The sequence below is a fragment of the Camarhynchus parvulus genome, chromosome 5, assembly GCF_901933205.1.
Source record: "Camarhynchus parvulus chromosome 5, STF_HiC, whole genome shotgun sequence".
NCBI lineage: Eukaryota > Metazoa > Chordata > Aves > Passeriformes > Thraupidae > Camarhynchus > Camarhynchus parvulus.
In genome coordinates, this window is record NC_044575.1 from 30,445,848 (window position 1) to 30,465,201 (window position 19,354).

General features: G+C 33.6%; 1 protein-coding gene across 1 annotated transcript in view; it reads right to left on the reverse strand.

Annotated features, from left to right (window-relative positions):
* Window positions 1-19,354, reverse strand: part of RYR3 (ryanodine receptor 3) — a 193,233-nt gene that overhangs the window by 13,394 nt on the left and 160,485 nt on the right. The window contains exons 75-92 of the mRNA XM_030950304.1: window positions 17,744-17,840; window positions 16,108-16,217; window positions 15,244-15,295; window positions 14,477-14,527; window positions 14,088-14,187; window positions 13,803-13,882; window positions 13,367-13,443; window positions 11,607-11,680; window positions 11,347-11,364; window positions 10,776-10,856; window positions 10,299-10,387; window positions 9,793-9,921; window positions 9,358-9,462; window positions 8,320-8,401; window positions 6,653-7,974; window positions 3,362-3,420; window positions 2,209-2,377; window positions 1,562-1,648 (exon numbers count right to left, since the gene is read on the reverse strand). Of these exons, the coding sequence (XP_030806164.1) occupies window positions 1,562-1,648; window positions 2,209-2,377; window positions 3,362-3,420; window positions 6,653-7,974; window positions 8,320-8,401; window positions 9,358-9,462; window positions 9,793-9,921; window positions 10,299-10,387; window positions 10,776-10,856; window positions 11,347-11,364; window positions 11,607-11,680; window positions 13,367-13,443; window positions 13,803-13,882; window positions 14,088-14,187; window positions 14,477-14,527; window positions 15,244-15,295; window positions 16,108-16,217; window positions 17,744-17,840 (2,782 nt within the window). The remainder of the gene's footprint in view (window positions 1-1,561; window positions 1,649-2,208; window positions 2,378-3,361; window positions 3,421-6,652; window positions 7,975-8,319; window positions 8,402-9,357; window positions 9,463-9,792; window positions 9,922-10,298; window positions 10,388-10,775; window positions 10,857-11,346; window positions 11,365-11,606; window positions 11,681-13,366; window positions 13,444-13,802; window positions 13,883-14,087; window positions 14,188-14,476; window positions 14,528-15,243; window positions 15,296-16,107; window positions 16,218-17,743; window positions 17,841-19,354) is intronic.

Below are 19,354 nucleotides of genomic sequence, written 5' to 3' on the forward strand. Positions count from 1 at the left end.
AAGAAAATACAGACAGTTTACAAATCTCTCTAACAATGCTGTAGCAAAACCAAAACATATGAAAAAGTTATGCAAAAACTATTTCTTGGAAGAAGCAAGGAATGAAAGGGTTATCTATTATGACTGAATTCAGAGTTTTTATGTAATCTATATAGTTCCTGATTGCTCGAGTCTAAAAAGAAGCAAAATTTTTCATATAATTTTCATATTATAAACAGTGTACACACTGTCCATAACTTTTTATTTCATGACTCAGTTTAGAGCTTACAAATTATATACAGTATTTCATCAGCTGACCTACTGCCCTAAATTCTTCCAATGACTTTAAAAACCTGCCCTTTAAAATGAAATCCCTATGGGTGCTTTTTTGACAGCTTTATCTGAAAGCTAAAGTCCTGTTCAGTCCTGTTTGACTCCCACTGACCCTTTCTTATGTATGACAGATGGACTTGCACTGATAGACAGGAACTTTTGTCCTTGCTCTTCAACAGAATGGGTTGTCGCCCACCAGACTCAAAGAAAAGCAGAAGAGAATGAGGAGAAAAGGACACTGGCATAGACAAAAGCAGAATTCTACATGTATATTTGAAGTCCATCTTCTCTAACCCTGTGGGAAAGAAAGGAAGAGACAAGGAGAAAGCCCCAAACAGCCATGACATCTTTCTCCTGGAACATGCATTCTGCCCAGTTTCCAAGAGCTTTGTACATCTTTACCTGCCCCGCCTCTGAAAATGTAATTGTGTTACAGGGTTGCATTTCAAGTTATTTGAGAACAGGACTCAGTTATTTCTAGACTGAATGTTCAGACAGCTGCTTTTGTTGTTGAAGTTTTTGTTTGAAGTAACAGAATATGTAATAGAATACGTAATATTGGAAAACACAAGGTTCATCAGCTTATTACAACTTTCATTCTATATCTAGGAGGGGAAAATCAAAAGGTCCAGATTTCAGGATACAGATAAATCAGAACTCTTCTTCCAGACTTCAGTGTGGAAAGGGGGAAAAATGAGGCTTTTATGGATGGGAATTCTATTTATTGAATTCTAACCTGTTTCAAGGCTGTGAAGATTCATTAAAGAAATTGGTGGAGGCTGCTGAGGATGTTCTACTTTGTATCATCTGGTATCATCAGAACCTAAAACAACTGTATATTCAGGTGAACCTCTAAGATTAAGTTTAAACTGTGAATGTATAGCCTTCTTCATCAGTGAGCTAGACAAAAAGAGCTGTAGCCTACTATAAAAAAAAAAGTAACTGAGAATAACCAGATTAACTGAAGTCTTTTAATATCTTGAGAACAAATTAAAAAAAATATTTCAACAGTTTTGATATTTGAATTATTTTAGTCTATTTCAATTTTCACAGAACAAGATCAACAGTCCAAACAATAACAGACTTATGTGATTAAATGGAAAAGTGCCTAGAAACTCAACTATAAAGGAGAAATTAAATAAATCTCTTTTCATTTAGCCTGAATAAAATAAAAACAGAATAGTACCAACATTAAATTATTGTATCTTCTGGTACTAACAAAAATATTTAAATAACAATGTTATCTTACCTTGTAAAACAGAAGAATAAAATTGATGGCAAATGCAACAAATAGAGCAAGAAACCTTAAGTTGTAAAAATTTCTTGCCAAGTAATGCTGAAAGTAAAAAATAAAAAGTAATTAAAGGTAGCCCGTGAGTAATATCAAAAGAAGAAAAACAGATAGCAAGATTTTTAAAACAGTAAATACATAATTGTGTTTCCTTCATACACCAGTTATAATGAGCAAGAGCATTTCTTGGCAGCCTATTCCCCTTTTTCATGATAAATGAAATTTAAAGAATGGTTTAAAATTATAAGTCAGAGAGTCTGGAACAGAAAGTGTGGAAAGATATGTTAGAATGCTGCCAAAAAACTGCTTGAGAGTTTTCAGAGAACTCAACATTTCGTGGTTTTAAGAACAAACTAAAACACAAAGTAGACTGAAACACTCTAGAAGTTAGATTATAGAAAATAGGGATCTCCTAAAAAGGAGTTCAAGAGGCTAATATGTCCTGTTACAAATTACACACAGAAACACTCAATTGTATAACTCTAAAAAGTATTATAAAATCACAACAGACTGACTACAGCCAATCATCTGAACATTGATCCTAATTATCAAAAAATGGTTCTATAAAGAAAATTCAATTATTAAAGAATTTAAGACAAACTTACAAGCATTTTTGTCTGATAAATTTCCAAAGCTTTGAAGAAGTTAGCCATAACAGCCTCTGGTTTCTCAATTTTTTGTCCATGCCTTCTCTTCTTTTTCTTAATTTTCCCCTCTTCTAGCTGCTCAGATTGTACTTCCTTTGCTTTATCTTGTTTCTCACCATCTTCCATGCTAGAAGGAAGGTTAACTAAACAAAAATATCTAGCCAAATGTAAATGCATTCATTTCAAATGAATTTGAGTTCATAAATTTTGGCTTTAAAATTTAGTTTTTATACTGTATGTAGCATTAGAGGAATTTAGTTACTAACAAAAAACCTCAAAACCTGGGTTTCCATATGTGTGACAAAATGTTGAGGCATCAATATGATTGTCTTAAAGTATAGATCTTTATGAGATGCTTAAAAAAATTAACTTTGGCAGATAAGAGGAGAAAGACAAATGACTCTGAGGTAAGTATTTTAAACATGAAGCAAAATGGAAAAAAATATAATTATGTATAGCTTTTGAATCTGTTAGAATCTCTTAGACAGCTTTTGTGTGTCTGTAAAAAATATTTAAATCTTTTACTACAATGTGGCTGCAGGTCCAGGCAGACAGGATGCTCCTCAAAAGTAGGATGCTGCTAAAGCAAGGTAAATATTTTAAATATTGTTTAGCAGTCATATATAGGATGACTGGACAAAGGAATGTATCTACTGTCAAGATCTGATAAAAACAGCAATAAATAAAAATAGTTGGGTTAGTTAAACCTTGTGTTTTAATGGTCCAATAAAAATTCCATGAAAATTGTAGTGGGTAGTAGGAAAAGCAGAAAGCATAATAAGTTGCAGAGGTTTTTAAGACTAGTGCTCATTTTTAAAGGAAATTATGGGAATTTTTAGAAAGACAATGGCCACGGATCTATACATGCATAATTGTCAAGAGCCACAAAAATCAAATTGCCATTGTGTTGCCTGGTGACATGGTCTGCCATCTTTTAGTATATTTGCAAAATACTTAGTATGTACTCCTTAGTATATTTTCAAAATACTGATGAGACGAAGTGTACATAAAGTTCTTTGAAAACTGAGCATTTCTTGTGGTTTTTTTGCCAAATTATTTAGCATTAGGAAGTACCAAGGAGTCAAACGGGAATTTTGTAAAATTAACTTACTCAGCCTTCTCAGCTTCTGCTTTTCTTTGTGTTCCAGCTTCTTTTGCAATTTCAGATATCTGGGAAAAGTATTTTAACTGTCAAAATTGATCCATTCAATAACTTTAGTTATTTTCTTCTAAGAAACAAACAAAATAATAAGTAATATTTTTGTAGAACTGTGCACTTTTAAAGTGTTTTTTTTAAGGTAGGGAGCTCAGGCTATATTTTAACAGTGAAAAAGGCAGAATTTTTTTCTGTATAGTGTTATCAATACTCTAACTACTCCAGTTGTCTGAACAACTTAATTATACACGGTGATCAGGCAAATTATGTGACCAGCTGAGGATGAAGTTTACATCCAGATCATATCCTGATACTAAGGTCACCCACAAAGTGGAGTTACTGATTGAAACTAGAAACAATATATTAATGTTATCATCAAAAATCTGAAAAACATTTCTGTGAATATCAGATATTACAAAACTCAATTACTTGGCTGTGATCAAATAATGCAACTCAAAACAGACAAACAACTTCTTCTTACACAATGTTTTCTTCAAGCTGTTTATCTCATCTGGGCTGATGAGATTGGCACACCACAGAACCCTCTTAATTGTTGTGTTTACAGCTTTCCCTTGAGATAGGGAAGAACCAATGCAGAACTTTACATATGGCTAACTGCAGCAAAGAAGCTGGGACCTGGATGTCACACACCTTTAGGCTGGGTGTTACAAGATCAAAGTTAACTCATTTCAAATGCAGTTTGAGTATCTAAGCTTCGATGGAAGTCCAAGAGATGCAGGTCCTAACTCAGAAAGAAATCTAAAGGGCTGAAATTTGTCTCCATTTCCTTTTGCAAGAACCTAACTCTTAATCCTCTTCTGTATTCTCTTGAAGTGCTTGGAGAGCAGTTGTCTCTTGGTCCTACATTTCCAGTTAACACATATATACACTTATCTAAAGTTTCTGCCACTACTCATCTGGATGCCTATCTCTCACAAATATGTGGGAAAAGGATATAGGAAAGAATTTATTATCTTCCCTTGTGTATCTCACATATTGTCTGGTGGAACTTCACCTAGTAAACAATGCAGTTGTAACTCTCTCACAAAGAATCTCCCCTAAGATCTCTAGCTGGTGGAGGGTAATTGAGAGATCATTTGATGATGCCTAATTCTTCTAAAAGATGGAGTGGTAGAAGAATGAATAAATCCCTATTCATCTTATCCATATATGCTCTCAATTTTCTCTTTCCCAGACTGAAGAACCTTAACTTTCTTAATTCCATAGACAAGATTTGTTCCATATGCAGCTTTAACAGCTCATTGATCTTCACTGAATCTTTTCCAGTTTTGTCACACTCTTTTTGAACTGAGGGAACCTGGTCTTCAAGACACAGATAAATTAAGATTCATGGAGCATAATAATGTGGGGGCTTCTTCTCTTCCTTTCTCAACAATTCAAAATTTCAGTTTGCTTGACTGACATCATCATTGAACATGATAATGTTGTACAATTCAGTTATATTCCCAAGATTTCATACTCAAACAGTAACAATGAGATCAAAATGAAGCATTTTACAGATAAAATTCCTGTATTGATCACTTACCTGATTTTTATCTGTTATTTTAAGGTAACTTCACAGTTAGCACTTGATTTTATTGCTACCAATAATTAGATTTATCAGCAAACTGTTATGTCACTACTACTTTTCTAATTTTTGAACCCACATAACTCTGAGATTCCTGCAGAGCCTTACAGTAAAAGCAAACTCCTGAAAGACACCATCATATATGCTTCCATAGATTATTTTGCAGTTTCTCTGGCTATGTGGTAAGTGTCACTGACCTTATCAGTACAATTTTCCAGTATCTAGACCTGATTTTGTATTACTATCCACTTGTGTGAATTTTATCATTGCAGGTGCCTAAGAAAGACATAGTGACTTCTTGAAGGGAATTTTTGATTCTTACACTGCTGTTTCTGCTTTGAGCTCCACTTATTCTTTACATCCACTCCTCTATCTAGATTATGTGAGCATTTATATACACAATGTGAGATGAATAGCAATTCCTGTAATACAGAATTAGTGCAAACACTGCTTTGATAAGTTTCACTACCTAACATATCAAAGGTAAAAGCTGGATAAATTGCAAACTGACTTCACATGAATGACTCAAACTACCTGCAAAAATTACAGAGCATTTTCATCAGTAGTATCAAACACATCTGTAAGAAATGTATAAATCAAAGTAAAGCAAAGCATATTCTAAACTTTATTCAGGTCTGAATTAAAATACTTACTTCAACTATTGAAGAAAATTCTAATGTGTCTACTTATACCTGCCAAGATTCTTGTGTTAAAAGTTATTTTTAAATACCAACTGCATTATATTTATGCTAAATGAGACGGGATTTTAATATACTGTAATTTTCAAGTCCGCACATAAAAATGATTTAATAAACACACAAGAAAAACAAATGCAAAAAATTTAGTTCCATTTAGGCAAGAACCAGAATCTGGAGAAAAACATACAAATTAAGAGAAAATAATGCACTAAGAAGTTGCACAGTTTAGATTTATCTTGAAGATATCTGGAAAATATATCATAAAAAGGTGGGTTAATGATGAGAGAAAAGCTGTTTTTTAATAACAAGTAGAAACAGACCTGAGATGTAAAGTGAAACATAGCGCCTTCCAAATATGATAAATTAATTGGTTTTGACATTTAGTTCTGTCTACTTTTACACAGAAAGATATTCTCTTTGGTCCAGCTGAGTGCAACAAAATATATTGTTTATAAATCAGAATAGGAGTAAAGAATAATTACACAGTAAACATTAAGCTTACAATAAATTCAGGCCAATATATTTCAAATAATAGGAAAAAAGGATACTATATTGCATGTACAGCATACAGAAGAACAATGTTAATGATAAGGCATTATTATGGAGATAACAAGTTGTGAAAGCAATTGAAGTATACTATGAAAAAATGGGGTATGCAGAATAAACAAGACCATAAATCATTTAAAGCAAAAACTGTGACTAGAAATTTGCTAGCAGTTTATGTTTTGAATAAAGTCCAAATGAACAGTAACAATTTACTGCACTGAAATCTAAATATTGGGCTGAAATTTCCTGTTGGTTTTCAAATGTGTAGAGATTATAAAGTAAGTTCTTACTGATAATATATATTAACAAATTAAATATAAAATAAATCTGTTATTAAGATTCAGTAGTTTATTATTATTGTAATTATAATTATTAATATTATCTTAAAAGAAATAGAAAATCTCTTTAATTTACCTGTAATCTTTTTTTCTTATGAACTGTGTTTTCCAAAGGTGTTTGGATCTCAGTACCAAGGATTTCTGCAATATCTCCAAGTCCAGCATCATGACCATGTTTTGATCCTTCTTTCTTTGTAGGAATGCCAAAAATGTCTGCAATGATGTCAGTTTCTCCCTTTTCACTCTTCACAAAATCCCCGAGTTCAGCTCTTATGCCATGCTCAGCACCTTCAGCTTTTTCAGCTTCCATAACATCATCATGGATTCCAAACTGTGTTGGATCAGGCATATCCCCCAATATTTTTGTAACTTTTATGTTTTTGGCTCCTTCAACCAGGCCACCCCCAAATACAGTGCTCCAAAGAATCTGGAATATCCCCCACACTATAGAAAAGAACATTTGGAATGTCCCTACAAATAGGAGCCAGAAAAAGGAGAAAAACACTTTCACCATCTCTTTTATTGTCATCTTTTTTACTTTCCTGTATTGTTTCCTAAGGTTCTTCACAGAGACCATTTTCAAAAAGTTGGCAACGTTCTTCTTCACTGCAACACAGGCCACTGCAAAAGCTGAAGCAGGTTCCAGGGACTTTCCTTCTTCCTCATCATCTCCAATATCCACTACATAAGCAGGCTCTGCCTCTTCCTCCTCCTCAGGCCTCTCAGATGAATCTGTTTCAGAGATCTGGGATGCTAACTGCATTTCAAAAATTGTGTCTTCACAGAAATTCACAAAGAGTTCCATTTTTTCTTGCTCTCCACCTTCATTTACAACATCAAATATGAACTGTCTTTTAGATTCCTTCACCTGTGGCTTCTCCCACTGCATTCTACTGGATTCACTGATTTCAAAGTAAACTCTTTCTATTTTCTTGGCCCCACCCATTATTTCAATACGGCCAAGGTATGGTTCAAAGTAATTAAGAACACTTTCTGCAGGCTCAAGTAAGCTCTGAAGGCGTGGATCATTAGGCATATGCTCTGAAAGGTTTGTAAGCAATACTACTACATTAAATCCAATGTCTTTGGCTGGTTCATGGAATCTTTCCACAAAGTCAACATAATTAAACATGTCGTTTTCATCAGCTTCTGTACAGGACAGCAGGAATTCAATCTCTGACTGTATGTATTGCTTTTGAGCCTCCATTGATTTCTGAAATTCCTTCTTGGAAATTATTCCTTTACCATCTGGATCATACTCTTTGAAAGCATCTGAATTAGTCAGATCTTTTAACTTCAGGAACATGTCAAAGAACTTCAAAATCATTTCTACATTGCTAGACGATTCTACAAGCGTGTCCACCATTTGTTTTCCAATAGTTCCATTTACAACGTTACCTAAGTAGTGTGTTATAATAGAAAGTTATTTGACAGCTACATTTTAAATAATGATATTTCATATTTCTGCTGAAAACAGAACAAAAATGTTCTTAAATATTAGTATTTTTTCTTCCAACATGCTTTTCTCTAGCAGCCAGCTATTTCGGGACTACATATATTCCAGAATAATTCTTAAATAAATATGAAGAATGTCTTTTCCCCCAAAGATTAAATAAAGGCAATTAAAAAGCAGTTTAGAAAGATGAACATAATAGTTGTTCTTTACACTAGGAAGTGAGAATAATGCTTTATAATAGGAAAGGGAGATAATCATATTTGACCAAAAAGCAGAACAGGTCCAACCTTCAAGTAGAGACAAGAGCATCACTACCATATCCTTTAGTAGATCTAGCAGCTCCTTAAGCAATTCAATCTGAGCAGAGTCCTATTAAAAAACAAAAAAAGGGACTGTAAGATTGTTTTTAATTTGTATTTATTTGGTAAACTAAATAAATTTAGAGAGAAATGGTATTAAAGATAATCAGCTAAATTTCATTCACATTATTCAGCAACATTTCATTGTCATTGTATTGTAATTGCTATCAGAAGTCTAATACAACATGCAACTTACTTACTGCAGCAGAGGTATCAACACCATAAACTTAAGCTTTAATAAAGCATTAAGGAGTACCAAAGTGCAGGTAAGGGACAGCAGAAACAAACAAAAAATATTGGTTGCTACACAGATCTGAAAGTATCTGTCAGAAGAAATCCATCCTTTTTCACTTCACTGGCAATGTTCAATGGCATAATGCATTACCACTCAAAGAGGACTAGAACTGGTTAGTTTAATTACAGAACATGGTAAGTCTAATGTAGATTTGTGTTTGACATTAACGCCCTAAATAGTATTCTCAAATTCTGATATACTTCTATAGGGTGGGAAGAAATCCTGTAAGTCAGAGGATAGCAGAGACACTGAATGAGAAGGGAAATTACTCTCTGCACTGTTGCATTCAGTGCAGAGCTTGAGTGCATGGATATTAAGCAGAAGTCACAGAAGAACACAGAATCCTGATGCTGTGGAGTGGGACTGTGCTCTGTACAGTGAAATGAACACTGCCTGTGCCCCCATGCTCTGTGTCTTTGGTTAATTAACTGGATAAGTTGACCAGATATCACACTCCCTCCCTGTTTGGGTCTTTCTTGGCTTTTCTCTTGACCCGTTTATGTTCAGTGCTTTTAATGGTGTTTCTTCTCTGACAGATCCTCCAGTTTTGGCAAGAGGGAGAAAGGGACCAAACTGCCACGTTTCTTATCAGAAAGGTATAATTGAGCCGTAAATGTCAAGTTTGGTTTTAGTGAAGGTGAGTGCACAGTGACAGTTAATGTTGAAAATACCTGTGAAAGTTTCATTTGCATATTGGCAAACACATGAAGAAAGCCAACAACTGCATCCCACAGCCTACTATGAGCCAGACTCTGTTGATTACCTATGCAAGGACCCTAAAAAAATTAAGAAAAACATATTTTCTATTCATGTCAAATAAACCAAAACAAATCAAAAAGAAGTTTCAGGCAGTCATGAAGCTACATGAGAACGTTTTCCAAGATCTCTGGGTATCTAGTGCACAAATACCAAATTGTATCCTGTTAAATACATACCTGTTTGCATGTTTTAGTTCTCACTTTACAATGGTCCAGTGATTTCATGTAACTTTATCAAAATTTCAAAAAAGTAAGTGCAAAGCATTTACAAATTGGTGAAAAAACATGATCATGCTGTGTGAGCGTGGAACTTCTCTGTTAGTACCTTGAGAAACACATTCTGTTTACCTGGATATATTCTGTAAGAGAATTGAATATTTGTTTGGTGACAGCCAAAGCTTTAGAAAAGTTACGTTGTCCTGATTCATCAATGACATCCTTTCCTGAATAGTACCAATAGAAGTCACTGATGGATTCCTAAGAAAAAAACAATGTTACATTTTCTAGGTTTGAATTCTCTAATGCAGTATTTACTGCCTGCATTTGTATCACCAAAACCTTAATCAGTGATTCAGATGAAATCTGGCATATCTTTGTCAATCTATTTCTCATTACAATAATATTTTTCACTCTCTTCAGAAGTGAACAATGAAATCCATTATCAAACATCTGATAGCACACAAAATTCTGAAATATCATCTGTTTTCAAAGGAAAAAAGATATGAAAAAAAAATTCTTCATTTTAGCTATCCCTTTAGAGAGAATTTTCATGTTTGATTCCAATAAAATGTGAATCTAAAGAAGTGAAGAAAAGCCAATATGTTATACTCCATTTTCATCTGTTTTTTCCTCACCTGAAGACGCAAGAGATAGTCTACAGTACTAATGATAATATTCACTGTTGTGGTGTTGCCCATCTGGGTACGTAAGTAATTTTGAAAATCTGAAATAAGAAGTGATTTGTGCTTGGTTAGTATACAAAGGAAAAAAATACAACATTATTTTTCTATTTTCATGGGGAATGCCTTCTTTTTAAATATCTTGTTGGATACAGATGCTTATGTTGTAGAAATTCAACTTTAGACCCAGTGTATATATAACTGGACAATTGTTATCCAGGTGACTTGGAACAGGCTTTACTAGTAATATGCTAAACACCAAAACTAAATTAAGACTTAAAAAATCAAATTGAATTCTGCAATTCAAATTGTTGTCATGCCAGTTTCCCCTCAGGAAACTTAATGCATTAGAGGAAAACATTGGTTCTATTGCACTCTGTTCAGGAACAGACTCATCACACATTTTCTACAAAATTAATTCAGTTCTCTTACCATTGTTATGCCCTTCACAGAGAAGTTGCAAAAATCTAAACAGATCTCGAGTAAATTCATCATGCTGCAAGACTTTTTCACCTTCAAAATATATAAATACAATGATTATGTGACAATTGTTATGATTAATTATGCAGAACACATAATACTACAGTAACCTTTTAATGTGGAATTTTAATAAAAGAACCAGTATTTAAAAGCGTTAAAGCAATTTAAAAGAAACAGACTGATAATAATGAAAAGAAAAACTGAGACAGAAAAAGCAGAGCCAAAGTATTTAGCACTCCAATGCATCCATGGTTAAAAAAACAACACTAATTTGAAAAAAAAAAAAGGCAACAGGATATATATCTAATAAGTAAATTGTTAGTCATAACTAAAATCATGCCTTAAATATGAGTGACACTTCTTTAATAAGCATCAAACTCTTCATCCAAGCTAAACACACAACCTGCTGCAGACCATAAAGCTAAACCTAAAGATATCTGAGAAGATGCAATGAGAGATTTCTCTCTGTATTTGCAACACACTTTTGCAACAATAGTATCAAAAACTGTAAACCCAAACATACCACGCTCACGAACGATGACTGTGGATCAAAGAAAAATAACAAGAATACAAGATAAGAATATTGGAAGTTACAATATTTTTCTTAAAAATTATTGCTAAAGATATTGTAAAGAAAAAAGCATATTCAGACCCAGAGCCTAGAGTTACTTATAGTAAGTTTAACAACAGAAACCTCAAGCCACAGTAAACAACAGTTCAAGTTAAAGAAGGAAGAACAAATAATGTTTGAAGCACTACTGGAATCAATTTCATTCTACTTACGAGTTCCTTCTTCAGTGACCATTCCCAGGCCTTCCGCTTTATTCTGTCTCTCAAATGCATTCAAGTCAAGAACACTTGTATTTAAAGAAAAGAAAAACAACAGCACAAACAGGAAAAAGGACTATAGTAAACAATGGAAAATCATTTTAATCTACAAAATTTCTAGAGGCCTTCAACTACTTCTCTTGACCCACTATGACATGCATTGCCTCATATTTTATTTAATACTCTTATTAAATAAATGAGCTTTTGATGAAACTAAGGGTCTAGCATCCAATTCTGACAAGAAATGAGTCTCAGGTCGTGTCTCACCACTTACCTAACTTCACTCCTGATAATGACATTCACGGTTTCAGGTACAAATGAGGAGTGGAAAAGGAGCCTGAAATATTACTCTATATATTGATTTAAACCTACCGCTAAAGGAGAACACTGCCATTGTTTCTCTCTCACACTGTTTTCCACTAGGGTGTCACAATGACTTTTACTATGTTGTTTCTGTATATATTATTACAGAATATTACTATATTGTAATATAACATGGTTATATTATTCAGAAAATGTATTGAATTTCTGATTCTATGTGTACAAGAAAGAAATGTAATCAGAGGTTCCATCTCTTCCAAGGTCAAAAGACACTGATATCTGAATTTTATTTTATTTTGTTAACTTGGCATAGCTCAGCACATGGAATAGCAAATCATGATTCTTCTCACCACCCAGTTAGAATACTTTCATTCAAACCCTCCAATAAAATTCTATCATTATCTAATTTTAGTTCAGTTAAATAGAAATGCAGTCACAAATTCAATCTAGTGACATGATTAAAACCAAAAGCATTTCTTAAAGCATCATTTTATTTTCTTATAATTTCTTATCTGTTCAAGTAATTTTATCAATTATAATAATTTACCTCTTTTAATGAATTCCTGAATAATACATATACACAATTGGTAATAATATGACAGCAGGGCCTGTTTGAGCAAATCCCTGCTAAAATGTTCTACATAAATGAAAAAATGACAAGGCAGATATTATTTAATTAGGCTGCAACTATTCAACAATAATTTCTGCAATGCAGGTCACAATTCCTTCCACATTTTATCCTCTATTCATACAGCTCCTCCACTTCTAATTCCCAGTCTACTCCTTCAGAGAGCTTCTAGTTCTTTAAAAGGCTGAAAAATGGAGGTCGTCTACTATAAGTGTAATCAAAAACACCAGAAATTTTATCTTCTGCAAGGGAGTCCTTTACCCCAACTAATTTGAACAGTTTTATCAAGGGAATGGACTACTAGAGTCTCACTGGTCACATGCCAACTCCAACAAAGCTGATACAAATGCAGAGGATTCACAAGAGACAGCGATTATGCAACTTGCCAGAAATGTGCAGAAACTGAGATCTTAGTAAAGCTCCACTGGCCTGTCTCTCCCTTAGTGGTGGCTCTTCTCCATCCTTGGAACCTACTGGACAAAAACCTTGAGGCATCTGGGATCAGTAAAGGAGCCATTATATTTTACTTTTCTGTCTCTTCAAACTAAGTCTTCAAAGGCATGTGCAGTCTTTTGCTTTATTTTCTCCTTTGGAAGAATACTCTAAAAGATTAACAGGCTGTTCCTGTGATTCACAAAACTTTCCCACAAGAGTTCTGCAACCTGTGACTCCTGTAATTTGAATCTAATGCATCCACCTGCACTGAGCAATAAGCCAGTGAATATGAATAAAACAGAACCTGTAAGAATGGAACTTAAGGTTTTACCTGCAGGACTGCATCAAGCCAGAGAGGCTTTGAAAAAATCCAGCATCCTTTTTCTCCTTCAGGTAGTCTAGCATTTTCTAAATGTTGTATATTTTTGAAGGGAAAAAATACAACATTAAAAACATACAATAAAAATAACTAGCAATTAATTATTAATAGTATTTATAAACTAAAATAAAATAGTAAAGGTAATAAGTAGCCTTATAATTAATGATACTGAAATTATATGAATTCAAATGTTCCTGAATTAGTTCCTTGAAATGCAAATCACTGGCAAAAAAAATATAATTGCTCTTGCACTAAAAATACACTGACATTTCTTCACTGTTTGGCTTAAAATTAAGTACATCAATTTAAAAAAACAGGACACTAAAATTGTCAAAATTGCTTGCCTCATTTATGCAAGCAAGACTTGCAGTAGTTGGAAATGCATTACCTGTTGAACTATGGTGTTTCCACCATTTAGAATAGCAATACCAAGTTTCAGTGTTTCAACAACCATGGGTCCTGTATGACCTGTCAAAACAAGGATGCACTCCTTAAAACTTGTAGTTATGAGCTCTTCAATCAGAAATGCAGTCTCGAACTTTTACTTAGTGCAGTTGTTACTGACATTTATTTTGCCTCATTAAGTGTTGTATAGAAGCTGTTTATGATGTTTACATGACATACAATGACATAACACACCTGTGAATACTTCAAAGACACCACAGAGCATTACCTTTGCTTGCACTGATCATCTGAAGGACCATCTCAGCAGCTCCACGATCATGCAAGCGAGCTTGCTGATAGAGAGTTCTCTGCTTTTCCATTTCTTTCTCCTGGGTTTGGGAACAAAATGAGAACAGACTACAGATTGGAATGGATCCAGGAAAAATAGGAAGATGAGAAATCTGAAGTTGTTGAAGACCATCTGCCTCCAAAATCCATGGGTTGTTTGACTCCAAAGCTTCAAAACACCCCATTTTTCTTTAATGTGAATAACCTAGTAAACCAGCTCGCTGTGTTCAACACACAATGTGTTATGCTATTTTTGCATTTATTCCACTGGACATATTTAAAGTACTTCCACATTAGATGATGAGAAAGAAATGGTATTTAAACTCTCACCTCAAATGTCTTTTCTTTATCTTCGTCTCCCTCTTCTTCTTCCTGACAGCTCTTTTGATGTTAAAAACAGAAATCACAAGATTTTGCTTATTAAGAAACATAATGCCTACTTTTGCTATACTATTTCTACAAAATTGCCAAATAATTTTTTCAAGCAATTACTGAAGGTATTAAGAAGATTTTAAAAACATTTAATTGCAAATATTTGTGCTTATCTGCACTAAGAAGGTGATATTCCCTAACGTGTGAGTATTTCAGGGTATTCATCCAGCTACATACACATCCTGTTAACTACAGGCTATATGTAATATATGTAATATAGCCTGCAGTTACAGGGTGCCATATCTCTATATCCATGATACTTCTCTTCACAGTCAAGCTCTCATCACAAGTCAGCTGTAATCAATATGTTGCAAAAAACTGACCTATCTTTCACAAACTTCAAGTATTAACCCAAAAATGATTACCCATAGACTGAAGATAACTAATGGGTTTAAACTGCTCAGGAGTTAATCATATGAAAAAAATGTGTCAAGTGAAAGGAACAGGACTGCACCTACCGAAATGTTAAAGTATTGCTTTAACATAGGAAATTTCTCATTATACATATATGTAAAATTCTGAACTGCATTTGCTTCATTAATAATACAGAAGTTATTATCAAGCAGTCCATGTAAGAAACAGAAAGAAAAGATTTAAGAAACATCTAAAATCAATGGGAAGTACCTAAATGCAGTGAGGGATGGAGCTTGAAATTATGTACTCACTTTTGCCATCATGGCAGAATAGGCAATATATAGAGGATCATGTCCTAGATTGCTGTGAAGAGTAAAAATATTTTTAATTATTTTACGATATAGTAATATAAAGAATTCATATGCCTACCTTTTTTATTAAAAGGTATTTTATTAAAGTAGTCTACTTGAAAAGCTATTAATCTTGAAAACTGTGTCATGAAGGACTTCTCTTATCTAAATCCAAATCTCTAAGTTTTTACTCAAACAATTTAAAGATATATTTGTGCATTCGACTTAGTCATTTTGGGTCATCATTGGCTGTTGAAGGTGCAGAAAAGTAATATGGAAGTATAAATTAGAATAATTATAAGTGTTAGATGGCAAGATTTTATTAGTCATACAGAAAAAGTATATGAAACTCTGGAATATTCATAAAAATCTAATCATTCTAATCAACAATCTGAAGTCAAAACAGAAGCTGGCAATGAGATTCATAAACATCAACAAAACCTTTTCTGACTTACTGAGTGAAATGTAATGAATATCAAAACCAAGAACACACATCTATTAATTACCAGGAGAGATCAGGGCAAGGTACTCTGATTAAACCTGCAGTTTCTGTAGAATTCATGTTTCCAGGAGAAGTCATGCTCAATCATTTTTACATTGGGTATTTAAAAGCTTTTAAAATGTCAAAAATAGTCAATATTTATCTCATTGTAAAGGTTATACTCAGTTTAAATACAGGAAAACTCTAATGAAACTAAGAGGGAAAAAGGTTTTTACCATGTACAATAATGAACTACACTTGTGTTAAATCCATTTGGTAATGTTACTAAAAGTTCAGTTACTGTGTGCTTTTACTCAATGGGCTTTTCCACACAGCTCTTTTACCTTCTCTCTGTAAGAGCACTGCGACTAAAATAGAGGATAATCTGATGAAGTGGATCAGGATGGTTTTTCTCAGTCTCTTCTTCTTCCTCTTCATCTTTTTTTGGAGATGTCTGTCTCAAGATTTAGAATATAAAAGTTAAGCTTCATAAGCAAGAAAAAAAAAATCAGTAATTAAGCTTAGGAAAGGATTTCAGTAATTTTATTCTATCCAATTTACATTAACTGCCTGTATTAATCTTTTTCAGGAGTTTACAGTATAACCTGCAATTATGTGCCTGTTTGATTCTGAAGAGATAAGAGTATATGGTTTTTATTCATTGTTTTTGTAACTTTAGAATTTTCTCATTTGCAAGGTATTGAGAATGAGAATGGCGAAATCTTGGGGAAGCCTTACTAAAGAGAAATCATGCATCTCCAGCTGAACTGAAAGGAAGTTCTAGCTCAATTATTTTGTAGTAGATACTGGAATAATTTTTAATAACATCATCAGATACATCATATTTAGACTAGCACTAGCCACAATCTTTTCATATATCATTTTCATTATTGTAAACTTCAAACATTTTTGGCAGTTAAAAATATAACATAGAGCTGGCCAAATATCAGATTATTATCCTTACCTTACTTGTGTTATCACACCTTTGTACAGTTACTAGTTATTGTCGATTTATTGTAATTACAGTAATTATTTTAATTATAGAAGTTCAATTCTCTAGGAAATCTGAAAGAATTGCAGGCACTGCTTTGATTAATGACCTCATTCTTTCCTTTAGCAGGAAGAAACAAAGTCAAACAGACTGACCATGTAATTGTCCAGAGCATGTGAAGAATGTCCCTACCCAGGGCAGGGGGTTGGAACTAGATGATCTCTATGGTCCCTTCCAACCCAGAGCATTCTATGTCTCTACAATATCAGATATAATGACTCTTTAAGAAGCACAACATGACTGCTTCTATTAACACTGAAGCACTTCCTGATGCATCTTCATGTGATCCATGAAGCTGTATATTAACTTTCATGGTGTCTACAGACTGTGGACATAAGCTCCTTGGAGGTATTTTTGACCAGTTAACTACACAGAGGGAAGAGAAAGAGTAGTAGGCATTCTGAGCCAATGTTCACTACCAAAATCCCGAAGTTTACCAATCACTTTTATCAAGTACACAGGTAAACTGCATTTTTGCTGAATATGGCTGCATATATTAACTTATCCTTATGATGCATCAAAAAGGAGAACAGCAAAAATAATTTGTATCAAAGCTGAAAATGTTAACATTAATGATGCATAAAAAAATTTAAAAGGGAAAAGGATCAATAGTATCAAGCTTTAAAAACACCCCATAAAACAATATATACAAACATAGAAATTACCATAATGACAAGAACAGTCTGACTGTTCATCTAATCCATTTCTCTTCCCAAGGCGTAGATCACCTTAATGCACTTCAGTGTGCATCAAAGGACAATGTCTTTTTGACCACAGCACAAAATGACCTTATGCTCTGAAGCATAAGGATTAATATTTTATAAGTTTATGCATACAGTACACAAAAATTAAATATATTTTATAATAGATACATAGAATACACACTGAAGTGGGCATTGAAATATATGCCCAGTTATGTCAGTACTTACAGCCAAATCCTGAACTAGTTTCTCCTCAAATGAATATTCCTCTGTTTCTATCCAAAAGTTCTGATAGCCATTGAGGAAGAGGTTAATAGAACGGTGCCTGGGGGGGTTGTGAAAGTGAGATCAAGAGGGGTAACGGAACAGAGTATAACAGCTCAGATGGTTAATGGTTAGTAAGGATACATATTTGTACAATTCTGATCCTCTGATTGGTCAGTGAAACAAAATGCAAAACATAACTAACATTTAGTGACAAACCTGCAGGTACTTTTGAACATTCTTACTGTTTTTATACACATATGTATACATTACTTTTTATTTTGAAGGCTAAGAGAGGCCTAAAATAAATTATACATGAAACTGCAAGACTGATACCTTAATGCAAGCATGAGAAAAACACACACTTGAACAGACTGAGAATGAGTGAGTCGGGTATACATCTACAAGGTGTAAATCCAAATTACTAGATTTAGAACATCAAGACAGCAGACACTGGCCATCAACACCAAAATAACTATCAAGGGCTTTCCAGCATAGTATCTACAGACAATCATTGCCTTCTTCCACAGAAAGAAGCCTAATCTCAGCTTCTTGTCTTCCAGTTCTAAATCAGGGCAGTATTAGCGTGTCCTCAAAGAAGTTGCATTAGAAATACAGAAAACCTTCTCTATGAAATGACCAATTTTAGAAAACTCTAAGTCATATTAATTACTACTGTATACTATTCGTTAATTTAACTTTCCACAGAAAATAAACTCATGGCAATAAGACTACACATAATAATAGCAAAATAAATCTGTCTTCATATTATTTTGGGGAAAAATTTTTTTCTGAGCTGCACTATATGAAGCTAGAAAGGCTGTTCCATGCAGCCTTTTCATTTACTTTTATCAGTTGCCACCAAAAAAGCTATAAAAATGCACTGCATATACACCATTAAATACCTTTTAAATACAATGTGCACACAAATCAGTATTTTATAATGGAATAGCTGTTGAGTCAACACTTTAGGCTCACTTGCTGACACTGGTGTTGTTTTATTATAAAATTTTGAAAACTGACCAATCAGAATCCCCTCTGAAAATTGTACAAATTCATGTTTTTATGATAATATCAAATCATGGCTGGGAAGGAAGAAGTGGGCGCATAAGCAAGAGGCTCTCCACAAGTTACATTACCGTTAACTTGAGTATAAGCCTGTCATACTGAGTTTTTTCATGTACTTTTTCCAGCCAAACACGTTGAAAGGTGCTCAGGAAGAAATTGCTAATTTTGTGTCTGAAGAAAAGCATATAGGTTTTCATTGAAGAAAGGCACAAGTTAAATTCAATAAAGTAGTCAGATAGAATGTATCGTAAACTCTGCTTGAAAAATTGCCATGTACAACTTTGCTGTATCTATGTGCATATACAGATGACAGACAATAAGACAAAGTTTTTTCAAATTAATTTCCTTGAAACATCAAACACAGACACGTCTCAGAGAAAACACTTATCACATAACACACTTTTTCAAAGCCATGCACATTCAATAAACAGAGAGCATGAAGAATTACTACTTCCTAACTTAACTGATGTTTAATTCATTGAAAAATATTTTTTTTAATGTAGCTAT